This window comes from Arvicanthis niloticus, chromosome 5 (genome assembly GCF_011762505.2).
Source record: "Arvicanthis niloticus isolate mArvNil1 chromosome 5, mArvNil1.pat.X, whole genome shotgun sequence".
Classification (NCBI taxonomy): domain Eukaryota; kingdom Metazoa; phylum Chordata; class Mammalia; order Rodentia; family Muridae; genus Arvicanthis; species Arvicanthis niloticus.
This window is the reverse complement of record NC_047662.1, coordinates 68,217,482-68,232,597: the sequence shown is the minus strand read 5'-3', so window position 1 is coordinate 68,232,597 and position 15,116 is coordinate 68,217,482. Positions and strand designations below refer to the sequence as shown.

Here is a 15,116-nt window from a genome sequence, read left to right as displayed (position 1 = left end):
GACAATACTGCTTAGCAGTGAAGGCCAGAGTTGCTTATAATATATATTATCTGTTTTCTTTTGCTTCTTCTAACCCAGAGACTAAAGGTCTTATAGATATGAAAAAAATCATACTGAATGTAGTATTTTACTTTTGCTTCTGAATTCTGACATTTTAATGATGTGTGTCAAATTTGTTACTTTAGACTAGCAAACCCTGGTATCTTAGCGAGATACACAGTTCATAAACATCCAACACTGCCATAAGTGATATGAAAAGTGAAGCAGAATCAATGTATCACAAAAGCTAAATGCGTAAGAATGATGAAGACGATGGTGTGTAGAGCACAGTACACTCTTGGATATCCAACACTAGGGCAAGGAAAGCAGGAGGGTCAGGAACTCACGGTCCTCTTTGTCTATGCAGAGAATCTGAGGCCAGCCTGGGCTACATGACACCTTGCCTTAAGTGACTTTTTTTTAACAAGGAAAGAAGGAAGGAGGGAAGATGAGGAAGGAGGAAGGGAGGAAGGAAGCCTGCAACTCTGTTCTAGCTCAGGATGAGCTTTAACTTATTTGAAGTAAACTGTGAATTTTATTCTGGTTCTTTGTATAAATCAGGAAAACCTTTCTTGTGTGTATATTATTATAACACTCTCATAAATACTGAAGCATAATGACACAGGACTTCTTAAACTTGCAAACTATGTATTCCAGTCCCTTAGCAATCACTACAACTTTAAAAAAAACTGACCTCTGACCTCTCTCCAGGGCTCCTTCCAATGATTATCTTTATTTTCCCAAGAATTTCCTACACAGACACAGGTACAAGTGAGAAAACAGGAAGAGCAAGCTAACCTACCACTATTTCATAGTTAATTCCCATAATCCTCTGCCACTTGGTCAGCAGGGCAGCCTCTTGCTGCACATCTTCCATTTCTTCCAGCTCAGTGGACAACAGTGGATACCCTGAAACAGTCAAAATAATGAAGTCAGTACTAGCACACAAAACTCACCTTCTACACTAGGAAGGCCGGGCTAAACCTTCCTCTGGTTCTTTGTCAAGACTCTTCATAGGTTCCCTCATATGTTATTGAACTTTAATGATCTGATTTAGACTAGTGCCTACATACACAACAGTATGCTTGTTTAATGGACAACATTTAAGCTTTAATTAAACTTTCCATTCAAGTCTCTATACATTTTCTAATGTTCATTAAAATAATAAGGATTCTGCACTGCTCTCAGACACATGAGCTCTTTCTACTGGTAATATTACAGTAAAACTGTGGTCAGTAGAAAAGGAAGCTATGATATCACCTCACACACATAGCAAAGGAATAGTAACAGACAACTCCATTACCTGGAAAATATATATAAAAGTATGAAACAATGAAGAACTGAGAATGTGTATTAAGATAAAACCTGGAATCAGAATCCCACTAATTTAATTTAATTTAAAGAAAAAAAAGGTCATCAAGTCAGTGAGAAAAAAAAGGCATCAAGTAAGTGATAAAAATAATTGCAAATTCAGAATGTGGAGCTGAAAGCTGGCACTGAGGAGCATCTTTGTGTGTCTCTGTCTATTTGCAACAGAACTCTTCCACTGAGCTACAGGCCTAGCCAGACAACATGCACAACTAGCCCTACAACAGGTTCACCTAGCTCTACAACATGTACAACTAGCTCTACAACATGTACAACTAGCTCTACAACATGCACAACTAGCCCTACAACATTCACAACTAGCCCTACAACATGCACAACTAGCCCTACAACATGTACAATGTCACTTGGTGTTTACTCGTAAACGTTTTCTTTTCAAAAGTTCTATTCCTTTACAGTCTTTACATTACTTTAAGGAATATTCCAGAATTCAGATTTCCACCAGTTACCTTGTCTCTCATTTCAGGCTCATCATTCTTTAGTTAATGATTCTGAACTTGTCTTGAAAAACTGGACAAAGTTGATAACTATTTTTAAAGGTTTGGTTATATGCAAAGTCTTAGGTTCGATGTCTAGCTTAGAGAACACAGCAAAACAGGACTGGAAAGTACCCCTGTGAATAAATGTTTTCTGTCCAAATTAAAATTTAGTTATGGGACGGGTAACAGTCAACAGTGAGCCAGGCTCTTAAGGAATCTTTAAACCTAATTCTGGGAACAGAAGTTATTTCCCCCAGTTCACCTTCAGTCGTGTGTGTGTGTGTGTGTGTGTGTGTGTGTGTGTGTGTGTGTGTGTGTGACTGTATGTGTGCATTCACATAGCTCAACAGGATTATAATGGGGGATTATAAATGGAATGAGGAAAATCAGATGACACTGAGATTCACACTCATTCTGCCCGAGGCTATGTCATTCTTATCCCTACCTGCCTCCAGACCTCATTTCAGAACTTTGAAAATACAAACAAAAAGCCACAGAGCCTTCCTCTCCAATGTTGTTGAATAGGTAAGTGACCATCCTGCGGGGAGTCACCATCCTCTAGAAAGGCAGTGGCATCCCACCCTGCCAGGATGGACAGACCAGGTACATCATAACCACTTCCAGGTTTCTGATTTATTTACTTATTTATTTTAAATAGCTCAAGTACTCCTGATTGTAAGTTTGGAGGTGCCAACATCCTTCCACACACATATGCAAGTTTCTCATTAGTTGCTTTTTCTGCAGCAAAATCGATGTTTCTTCTACATAACCCTTCCTGCCCATATTCACTTCCTATTTAAAGTCATGTTCTCAGTATTTTTATCCTCTCCCCAACTCTTAGTATTCAGTTTAGCCTAAGTATTTTCTTTACTAATTAGTATAAAAATGGCAGAATGTAATTAATATGTATGAACACTACACATTTTCCTTCCAGGATATTATAACATACACAGACTCTCTTTAAATAATAAAAGTAAACTAAAACTTTCCACAGCAGAAGAAGTAATAATGAGGCCACAGACAGAGTGAAGAGGCTTCTAAACAGGAGAATCCACACTACCAGAGAGGAAGTTTTCCACTTGCTCAATGGCTTTAAGTCACCAAATACCCAGCAACAGAACCAGGGAAAGAAGCAGGAGACAAGGCATAAAAATGGGGTAGATATGGTGTGAAATATAGTAAAACACTGCATCCTAGCAAACCTACAGTGATAAGAATTCTTACATGGCCTTAACAATTCTCTGTAAAACTGCTATCAAGCCCAGTTCCTAGTTATAAAGCTTATAACTCAAAATGACTAAAAAGTATATATCAGCCTCCCCAAAATAGATAGCTTCAGGAAGAAGTGGTAGTGTATCCTGAAATCCAGCACTCAGGAGCCAGCCTGGGCCACATACCAAGACCTTGCCTCAGAAAACAATCATCACAGCAGAAAACAATTAACAGAACCAAAAACAAACAAACAAACAAAAAAACCCACATATTTCCATTCCTAAAAAATCTAAGCGTTTCTGTGTTTTTAAATACTTTATATTTTACTATTGTTTCACAGTTGAGACATGTCAATTATACATAAACAGTAAGTTAAAAGTACACATATTACCAAATGATACCTCAAGAGTAATTTTGGTGTGTGTGTGTGTGTGTGTGTGTGTGTGTGTGTGTGTGTGTATGTGTGCGCGTGCATGTGTGTACATGCACATATGTCAGAAAACAAACTGATTCAACATGAAAATTAACAAACAATAAATGAATTATTTTAATCTTAAAAAGCATTTGGTTCTATTAATAAATACAAATACATCAACCTCCCATTTCCGAAGAAGTTAGCAGCACATTTATAATGGTTTTAGTAACTCAGTCTGTCATAAAGACCTAATCTCTTTGCAAGCATTCTGTCTAAACCACAATGAACTGAGCCCGGTTCTAAGTGTTACCTTCTTCTTCAATTGGCAATATGCTGGTATTTCTCTTCAATGATAAAGACTCTTCATCTTTTTCATAATTTTCTTAAAGATAAAAATATTTTAAGTTATATTCATAAAATAAATAATAGAATCATTTGAAATTTTCTAAACCCATTCTGTTGGTCTGAACCACCAATTAGGAATTAGAGTCAATTTTGAAGAGACCAACTCCATAGTAACCATATGTACTTCTTGTGTTCCTGTAAGTGGACTAGGACTTTCTGGAAATCTGCTTGCCCATCTCCTAGGAATGCATTGCATAGTGCATGGCACAAAGCTCAACCGTGTTAGAAGTAAAACACCTTTCCAGATAACAGCCTCACACTGCTGACTATTTTAGTAATTTGCAAGGATGTTCATGGAGAATTAACAGAAGCTTGTGGGCCAGCTAGACTGGCCATACACAGTGGTAAACAACAAAGAAGTCCATTTCAACTAAGGCAGTAGGTAGACTGACACCTAAAGTGCACATGAAGCTATCCTCTGACTTCCACACGTCACTGTGTGTGCTTGTGCACATATGAATGCAGGCATTTGCACGCACACACACACACACACACCACATATGCCTCCCCATAGTTCCTACAAGCATCAACCACAACCGTATCCCATGCCCTGAAGAGAAAGTCCTGATGACACCCAAATTAAAGTCAGGACAGAAAGAAAGCAGAGTCTATCTCCAACTGAGAAACAGTAAAAGGACGTCTGTTTCACCTAGGAGCCCATTCTAAAGCAAATGCACAAACCCACGGTTCCATCTAATACCAAATATTCTTCTACAAAAATCGCTTTAGAGTTAGAAGACAATGTTAAGATAACACAAAGGACTCTACCAGTTGGAAGGTCCACATCTTTTGCAGTGTCTTCTCTTGACGTAAGCTCTGTTTCCTGGCTTGCTGCTTTCCTCATCAGTGTCAGACGCACTGTCTGTCCTGTATGACGTAACACCTCTACTGCTTGTTGATTGGTAAAACCCTGAAGGTTGGTGCCATCAACCTGTGATAATAAGATATATTAAAAATCAAAAGCACTTTTGTATCCACTTGATCCACGGGGATCAAGGACAGAAGGCAGTGAGGAAGACACTTCCCCAAGACTCCAGTGTACACTTACCAGTACTTTACATTGCCTGAGAACAAGAGAGTGAAAAATTCAAAACTCACATATTCAGCAGGTGAATAAAGCACTGTGAGATCCAGACCAGCATCCTTTACCACAGTGCAACCTAACTATAACCGTTGTGGAAAGGAAATACTAAAACCTCAAACATTTAAAAATAATTTGTTTTAGTTATCTGTACATATGTGTATACATACAAAGACACATCTGCTTTCTACACGTAACAAATGGAACAGTATATGACATCTGAATATACAGAAGAGACAGAACAGAGAGGAAATGAATACTTAATTATTTTTCCTGGTGGGAATAGTCAGGCATGTATCTAGAGACTTGGCATATAGAAGACAGTCTCAGAATCTGGCTCCATGACTCTTATGCAATCCTTCTGAGTTACATGGGAACTTGAACACTGACACCTGACTCTATTCCTACACTTAACAGAGCTTCCGATTTCCTTTTGCAAAGATTAGCAAATTATAATAGCAGAGAAATGACTGCAAAGGAATCATAAGCAAGGGGAAAAGTTCCTATACCAGTAACTGAAGAAACTTCTAGAAATGGTCTGGAAACAAAGGCTGAAAGTCAGCAGGCCTAATTTTCATGTGCTCATCTGGTCAAAGAAATGTTAGTAGAAATAAACCATATTCTCTCATTAAAAAGAGGTGATCCTTGGTTGGGGAGATGGCTTACTTGGTGAAATGTTTGCTGAGCAAGTATGAGAGCATAAACTCAATCCCTTAGAACCCACATACAAGAGCTAGGACAGGACTGAAGTGAGGATCAGCAGATAAAGATGCTTTCTGTCAGCTCTGAAATCCTAGATTGGATCATCAAGACCCACTTAGTGGAAGAAAAAAATGGAGTCCTGCAAGTTGACCTCTGACCCCTGCATACCATGGCACATGGAGAAAGCACACAGAAAGGATCCTCAGGGCTTGCTGATCCAATCAGAAAGTTCCAGGTTCCATAAGAGAGACTGACTGCCTGAAGAGCCTAATTGTAGAAGACATGATATCAACTTCACCACATTTATGGACATCCATGTCCACCTACACACAAATGTGCAACCCCCCCCCCAACACAGTGGAGGTGGACAAATGGTACATAAGATGCCAAAACAATAATAATTAAACATAGATACATGACAAATTTCGGAATTTAAAAGACTTAAGCTTTAATTATGTTTATATTTGTGTGTATGTGTGTATGTGTGTGTGTTGAGGGGGATATATAAATGTTATGCCTGCGGACCTCAGAAGCGGGTATCAGATCTCTTGAAGCTTTGAGTTACTGCCGTTTGTAGAGATGCTATGTGACACAGGTGCTGAGACTGAACTCCAGTCTTCTTCAGGAAGAGTAACTTGTACTGCTGAGCGCTCCCGCACTCACGACTGCTAGCACTGCTCTTTCTGGCCTCTAGACCAGGCTAACCTCAAACGTACAGAGATCTGCCTGTCTCTACACTACCAGGCCTAGTTTTGTTTTGTTTCTTTGTTTTTTTATTCTGTTACGCAGTTATTTAATTCTGATCAAATTATATATTTTTTAGGCTTCAAAGAGAAGTTTTTCTAAAATGAGACAGACATGCTATAATATGTCTGGTGTCATGAATATAAAGACTCAAAATGGGAGGCAGGTATGGTGATACAAACCTCTAAATCCCAGCACATGGAGGCAGCGGAGGAAGGTTGGGGATATTATGGACTATTTAGTGTCAGAATAGCCTAGGCTACAGAGCAAGACAGTGTCTCAGACAACTTTAAAAATAAAACAAAACAGCCCAAATCTGATCACTAATGCCCCCAAAATTCTTCAAAAGCACAAAACTTTATGCTGCAAGTGGTTGTTCTACAATCATTTTCTATCTCTTTTTTTAAAAAGTTTCATTAAGAAAAACTTTGTATAAAGAATTCTGCTTAAGCATGTACAGAAAAATGCATTTGCTCCTGTTTTCAAAACATAGTAAATTAAATTTTAAAATATATCTATTACCCAAATGCCACAGGATGATACCAGCAAAGAAAATCTGCTTTAACAGACTAGATTTTAATCTATAGCTCCACTAAGATTCTTAATTATCTCATCATACATGGAAATAAGGCATCTACTTTCCAAGAACTCCAATTCTTAATGCTTTGTACTATGCCACATGGAAGCTAGTATTATTATTAATAGAGTAAAAAGTAATTAACACAAAATCCCAATGTTTCATGGAAATAAACAATTTACAGCCAGACTACATATAAGTCCAGGCCAGCAAAACACCAGTCCAGAATCTGTATTTAACTATGACCAGGCTTGACTGCAGAACGATGGTGTCAGTTCTGACTCAGCGATACCACAGAGATTTCCACAAGTAGGTGCAAAGGTGAACAGCCTGTGCTCATCAGAGAAACACATGCACTACTCTGTTAACATGTAATGCAGGTGCCATAATCAGCAGGAGAAATCATGGAAAAGAATACCAGTTACACAGTTGAGAAAACCTGCTTCCCTACCACACCCCATGTAGCTTGCCAAACCATCCTCCAATAAGCTATATCTACTAACAAGAAACTGAGAATCTATTTCTGTCACAGAATATTAAAGACAGCATCTGACATTTCTCATTATCAGTCATAATTCTATGCTACTTTTAACTGTGTGTCACTAAATAACTAATAGATATTATGATTTTATCTGTTGACAAGATTAGTTAACATTTTAAAAGAAAAAGAGCCCCCTTTTCAAATGATTGTTATGCAGAATGCCAACATGGAAGAGTTGGGGGGGGGGTGTCTACTGGCAATTTTCTGTCCTTGTACTGTACAAAGAAAACACTAGAGGTCCGCAGAATACAGTCTGTAAAAGAAGACCAAAGTAGCTTAAAATTACAAACTAATGCTTCCTCAAAATAGTAAATAACTCTTAATCTTCTCAGCACCTCAATAAATACAAATTAAAAATAGTTCATAGCTCCAATATTTGCTGTCAAAACAAAACCAGAAAAAATAAAGTCTATAACTGTAAAACTGCAACTAGGAATGACGGAAATATTACCAATTTATAGGAAGGCCACAAGAGGGTGATACTTGGCATAGAATGAACACATGGTCAATGGGAAGGCCACAAGAGGGTGGCACAAAATGAACACATAGTCAAGAGCTCTGCTTCCCAGGGCTTAAGGTATTTCTAAATTAAAAAGTAATTAGAATGTGGGTGACAGAGAAGACAATCTTATTAAAAGCAAGAGAAGACTTAGGGAAAGTACACCTCCCCTTTGTGAGGACATTTCTTTTATCACCTACTTGGCTAAAAGGAAATCATCTTTGAGGACCATTTATATAGGAACAAAGGCAGTAACAACCTGGAGGGAAGCCACTGTGACACTTAAAAATCTGAAACAAATCTACTTCATCAGTAAACACTTTCCTATAGAATATGCTAATACAGCAAGCCTTGTACTAGATGCTTGGAGGGTCTCACGTGGTTCTCTGAAGAGTAATTCAAGGGACATTATATTCTGTCCTAAGGCAATGCAATTGAATCAAGATGCTTGCTAAACGACAAACGATGAATAGGCCAAAACAGACTGAGAAAAACCCATGAACTCCAATCCTACACTAACAACTGTAGGTAGCCGAGGAAAGCTAGGAATGGAAATGCCTTCCACAGGGAAGAATACACCAATTGGTACCCAGTCCCAAATGGCCAGCCCTGCAAACCTCCATAGGTAAACAGGTAGCACTGTACAAACAACACAGATTATGTGCTTGCTTGCAATAATAATTAGTTTAAGAATGCATGAATGTAAAGGAGATAAGGGTGGGTATATGGGAAGATTTAGACTCCTCCATATCATCCAAGAAGAGAAAGAGAGAAATGTCAAAACTAAATTATTATCTCAAAATGGTTTTTTTTCAAATTTGCTAAACAGTTGAATACAGAGCAATCGATTGCTAAGATATAGAAATTCCACTCAACATATCCAAAATAAACTGAAAACACATCCTCATAAAACATTGTATATGAATATTCACAGGAGCATTAACTCTATAGCCAACAAGCAAAAATACCTCTTATGGCTGAACTGACAAATAGGTAAGTGTGGCAAAGCCACTCACAATAAAATAGTATCCAGCAATGAAAGAAAATGGAAACTGACTCTACTACACAGATGAACCTTGAAAAATAGCATGCCAAATAAAGCAGTCAATTACAATGGACTAAATCCTTTGTGACTGTACTTACAGGAAATGTCCCAGAAAAAGTACAAAGACAGAATGGAGACCCCAGACTCCATAAGCTTAAGAAGACAGAGAAAGCAGGGAGCAAGGAATACAGTAATGAAACTTTTCTACAACTGAATGCAGGGTTGAATGTACAACACTGGAAATATATGAATAGCCACTGAATTGTACAATTTTAAAGGAATAAGTTATAGAATATATAAATAACATCAAAATGCTGATTTGAAACACTAATGAACTGACGGAGATAGTTGAAGAAAAAATAAACATTTTTAAACTCAAGATTATTGTGCTTGATAGTTTTATGTCAACTTGTCCCAAGCTATAATCACATGAGAGGAAGGAACCTCAGTAAGAAATGCCTCCAGAAGACAGGGTTGTAGGCAATTCTGTAGACCATTTTATAAATTAGTGAATGGTTGGGGAGGGCCCATCCCTGAGCTGGTGGTCCTGGATTCTGTAAGAATGCAGGCTGAGCAAGTCATGAGGAGTAAGGAAGCCAATAAGGCCCCACCACAGCCTCTACACCAGCTCTTCTCTACAGGTTCTTAATGTATGAAGTCCTGTTGGACTTCTTCAATGATGGACTATGATGTGGAGGTGTAAGCCAAGTAAAGCCTTTTCTCTCCTGTCAGAATGTGGTCCAAGAATGGAGTCATGTGAGAATTCTGAGTACTTATGAGAACACTCCAAGAAAACCAAACAGCAGTCTTGTGATCTCAGTTACTTAAAAACATGGGATTGTCCTTAGAGTGTGTTTCCATGCCCCTCCCAGGTATCACCAACAGGAATAAGCTTAACTTCAGATACTCATTATTGCTTGCTCTTGTTATTCAATTAAATGTTTAAACTATCCTTTTATATGCCTCTGGATAAAACTGTTTTTGCCACATATGGTTTGTCCTTGTGATTGTATTCAGCTTAAAATCATGACAACTTTACTCAGGTGACCTTTCTTAATTTTCACAGTATAAACTGTCTAATGCTTTGAATAAATTTCACTATTGCATGAGACTTTAGTCTGCCTCATTTCTTGGCTCCATGCTCCCAGGTCCTACCACTTTTAGAGTGGTAAACACTCTCCAAATTGCTTTTAGTCATGGTGGTTTCTCAGTAGCAATAGTAACCTTAACTAGGACAATTGTACATGGATCCATGCTGTCTTTTCATTCTCTCCATCACTCCCAAAATAAAAAGGGGGCAGTGGCTCATTTCTATTCATGGTAAGATAGAGATGCACTGAGAAAGTCTTTGCAGCTGTTACCCAAGTAGGCAGGAAGCTCAACTTGAACTTTCAATTGGACTTCAAAAGGTGAATAGATACAATTAAGAATTCATAGTTATGATGCCAGGAACACTCTGGGAGACATACTGTATACTTTTCAAGGGCAGAAATAATATTCCTTAATCTTTTTTTCAAAAATACAATAGAAAATATGTAGCAGCAACAACAAAAACAAAAAGGAAAAACTTACCAATTTAGCATCTTCTAACCATCAAGTTCTTAGTGTTAAATATTTCAAACTGGTTTGCAGCAACCTTTAGGGTTTTTCTTCATGTCCATGAACCAGTGTCACGCTGAATGACAATTCCCACCATCTGACTCCACAGCCCCAGAGCCACCACTCCCACCTGTATTTTTCTGACAACCTTGGGTCATGGCAGTGGAATCACACACATTTGTCTCTACACCTGGTTTATTTCAGTTAGCACACTGTCCTCAAAAACTGATTAAGGTTGCAGCATTTGAAAGAATTTCCTTGTTTAGCAGGTCAAAAAGCAAGACAGTGCATCTTTATACTACCTATTTTGTTTATTCAGTTGTCTACCAATAGTATCTGGGCTACTCTTTGGCTTGTGCTATGTGTAAAACAGTGTTGTCACTAAGAAATCTTTAATCAGTCATCATTCGCCACCAATGTCTTCAAAATGATATTAAAATACACAATGGCAATGAGAAAGATCCTATAGTTACATAAGTTTAGACAGAGAAGGCAAAAAAACAGGTTTCTTACCTGCAGGTCATCTAATGGTCTTTAGTTTTTCTATGTGCACTGGAAATACCTAAGAAATTATACCATCTACAGGTTTCCCCATTTGGTTAACTTAAATTAGTTTCTACATCACAGAGGAGTTTGAAGAAGCTAGTATCCACTGAACAGTGGGTTAGTTTTCTCTTAACTACCTGAAATGTTCATATAGTTAAAGAACTGACTTTACTACAACACAATAATGACCAGATTAAAGATTTCTGGATTTCTTTCTTTCACTCCTCTATGTTTGTAGAACTGAAAAGAGCTCATCTACATGACAGTGTCATTCTGCAAGGTGTAAAAATAAAGAAATGTAACTGAAAATCCAGCTACAGTAAACACCAAGTCTTCCTTCAGAATATACACAAGAAAATATAATTTTATTGTAACAAATTCATTATGACCATAATTCAAATACATCAGAAATTATAAAGAAATGGACTTCTATTTTTGTCTTAAGGAAAGTAATGCTTCTATTCAATGTTCCATTTAATCTGAAAAGGTAAAGTGCTAAAAACCCTAAAGGTTGCTGCAAACCAGTTTGAAATATTTAACACTAAGAACTTGATGGTTAGAAGATGCTAAATTGGTAAGTTTTTCCTTTTTGTTTTTGTTGTTGTTGCTACACTTAGCAAGTGTAATGATCTATGTTGGGATCACAGTACTCATGTGAAAGATTGGGTACGATGGTACACTTCTATGATCCTTCTACTAGGAGATGGAGACATGAAGGTTCCTGGGCTACAGGGAGGGGTGGTACCCAAGGAAGGCTTGAGTAATGGGGGAGATTTATAAGAATGGGACTGGGAGGGGGACTGTAATCGGGATGCAAAGTAAATAAATTAATTAATTAATAAGAAAAAAACCCTGGGCTCAGTCAGTCTAGAAAATTGGTAACCCTGTCTCAAAAATAAAGCTAGAAGAAAGAAGAAAGCACCCAGTGTCAACCTCTGGCCTCCATATGTGCAAACACTAGCAGACAAACACACATACACATACACACATACACACACACACACACCACAAATACAAACAAAACAATAATGTCACTAAATGTAGTTCTTTACTAAGTAAAATCAGAATGCTGGGTCCACAGCTCAGTGGATAGATTATTTGAGTCTCAAGCATGAGGAGCTGAGTTCAGATCCCTAGTGCTCACATAAAAATGAGGCAAGGTCATGTAGTCTTTAGCCTCGACAAGGAAGAGCCAGAGACAGACAGATTCCATGGAACTCACTTGCCTGCTATTCTAGCCAACCAGTGAACTCCAGGTTCAGTGAGAATCACTGTTCCAATAAATAAATACAGAAAACTATAGAGAAATATATCAAACATTGACCCCTGGACTCTGGCACACATGAACAAATGAACACACTTGTACCCACACACACAAATACATATATAGATAAATTATTTCTTCATTATAAAATTTTATTTTTCTCTCCACGTTTATGTGTGGATGTGTCTCTAGGGTGTTCAACACAGGTTCTAGGAACCAAACTCAGGTTCTCTAGAAGAGCACTCGTGTTCTTAACCACCAAGCCATCTTTTCAATCCCAGAGAACATAATTCTTCACCATGAAAACCGCAAAAGCTATTATTAAGTGTGTAACTTACTGCTATAATTTGGTCTCCAACTTGGATCCTTCCATCATGCTCCACAGCGCTGCTTTTTGTAATGCTCTTTACAAAGATTCCTGAAGGCTCTAAGATTAGAAATAAGTAATTTTTTCACTATTTATAAAGCACACACAAAGAAAAGCCATCCTCTGCCTTCCAAATAAAAAATCCTAATTATGACTAAGTATGTAGTGACAAGTCCCACAGGCATTCAGTACAAAAAATAAGGCAATTATTCAGCCTGTCATATCAGAGTCACCTACACCTAATTATTTCTAAGAAAGCTGTCAACAACTTTGTTCTACAACAGAAAGCATACAATGATTGAATATCTCATAAGACAGATATTAGAGATGACTGCAACGCTTAGAAAATATTTAGCGTTTAATATTACCTAATTTTTTGTCTCCAATATATCCAGCAATGGTAATTCCTAATCCTTGGACATTTTTAGTGAGTTCCACATCAAACGTCTCACTTTCTTCACTTTTCTGAGTAGAAGCATCAACCTAAAGCAGCATCAATAAATAAATCTTTAGATAAATCAACATGTAAGAAAAACTAAGGTCAAATTTAATAGTCAAAGACTCAATTCCATTAAGCCATCTCTAACTGTGCTATGCAATTCAATACAGACTGAACATTGTTACATTTTCATTCATAAAAGAATGTAGAAAAGAAAGCTGAACCTCCCCTCATCAGACAAACTTGCTATATAGACAAAATGTTAAAGATTAAATAGCTTCTTGTTAATAAAGTATTTTTCAGATATGTTTATTTCCAAAGGAGCTGGGATGTTTAAAGTTCAAATAAATCATGGTTTAAATTGATATCAAAACTTTTTAAGATTTAGTATTGCCACTTAATTCTTTCTAAACATCACTTTCTGGACAGCCACCTACCAAGATGAGTATTGGCCAGCTGCCATTTATTGAACAGTGTATTTGGCATGTCTTCATTTCTTACTCCTTATAGCAATCTAGACTTCCCTACATTATTTGTAGGCCAGTAAGATGCCCAAATGAATCAATCTTTCCCAGAGGAAGGAGGCATATAAATGTTTCCAAGGACAAATAGCTAACATCTGGGGAGGAAGAGCAAGAGTGTGGTTGCAGGGCACCTGTTCATAAATGATGTGCAGTATGTAAGACTATATACAATGTGGGGCCTCAACCTCCACAAGAGAGCTCCCACTGCTACTTAAATTTTTACTTTATTCTAACACCATGAATATGAGTGAATCTCCCCTGCAGCCATGTTATAAGTAGACTGGTGACTTATTGTTTAAAAGAAGTAAATGGTGCCAAGGATGTTTTTACATTTCCCTTTTATATTGTTTTGTACATTGAAGATATTCATGAAGAAAGTGTTCCTCTCAACACTGGCATCCTCCTGTTCTGGGTCTAAAAGAGCTTTCTTGGGTCTAAGCCTTCTCTAATATATACTAATAGGGTTACTATTAATTGCATGTTGGACCACAGGTAAAGAAGACTCCCTCAATTAAGCATTAGTGAGCTGACACATGGTGTTACCAATAATCCACTGGTCCTATACATTGGTGTGATGTCAGCAGACCATCCAGTCAACCCTACAAAAACTTCAAGGCAGTGAGCTTTAATAGTCATCCAGCTTGGGGCTGGCCATTGACATTTTCTGATCTATGTAAACAGTTATCTCACTGACAGTCCACCTAAATGAAGTATAATTTTACAAGTAAAGTTGGATTTATTTTTCATTGCACATAATTATCTGTGCAAACTTAGCAAAAGTTTAAAGTTTAGATAATTACAAGAAAATGACAGGATAAAATCTGCTTCAATTGAAACAAATGTGTTTTCTATTTTTAATAAGTTATCCGAGTGCTATTTTAGAGGGTGGCAATTTGACTATCGAATGGTTTTAAACAGGGCACAAGCTTCAGAAATGATGATACACAGAGAATAGACACTGTCCTAAGCTTTCATTACATCAAGTAGTTTCAGTATTGCATTCATTTATATATTGCTGAATAAAATGTTTTGTTTTCCACAAAAGAATGGCATTTAAACACTTCCATAAACAAGCTTGCTTTCTTTCTCTCTGTAAAAATAGCAACCAAATCCAGTCCTAAAAACAACAGAATCATGGAAATTTCAAGTGGGCTAATAAAGCTCTAAAGGGTTTACGGAGGAGGTTAGCTTATTAACAAAAGAATTTGCACCAATTGATTAGAGCAATTTTAATAAAGAAAAGTAGATATTT

General features: G+C 37.4%; 1 protein-coding gene across 5 annotated transcripts in view; it reads right to left on the bottom strand.

Annotated features, from left to right (window-relative positions):
• Mpdz (multiple PDZ domain crumbs cell polarity complex component) overlaps positions 1 to 15,116 on the bottom strand; it is a 142,677-nt gene that overhangs the window by 79,694 nt on the left and 47,867 nt on the right. For all 5 annotated transcript variants that reach the window (XM_034503712.2, XM_034503715.2, XM_076934728.1 and 2 more), the window contains exons 9-13: positions 13,270 to 13,384; positions 12,873 to 12,961; positions 4,705 to 4,867; positions 3,842 to 3,913; positions 842 to 948 (exon numbers count right to left, since the gene is read on the bottom strand). In XM_034503712.2, the coding sequence (XP_034359603.1) occupies positions 842 to 948; positions 3,842 to 3,913; positions 4,705 to 4,867; positions 12,873 to 12,961; positions 13,270 to 13,384 (546 nt within the window). The remainder of the gene's footprint in view (positions 1 to 841; positions 949 to 3,841; positions 3,914 to 4,704; positions 4,868 to 12,872; positions 12,962 to 13,269; positions 13,385 to 15,116) is intronic.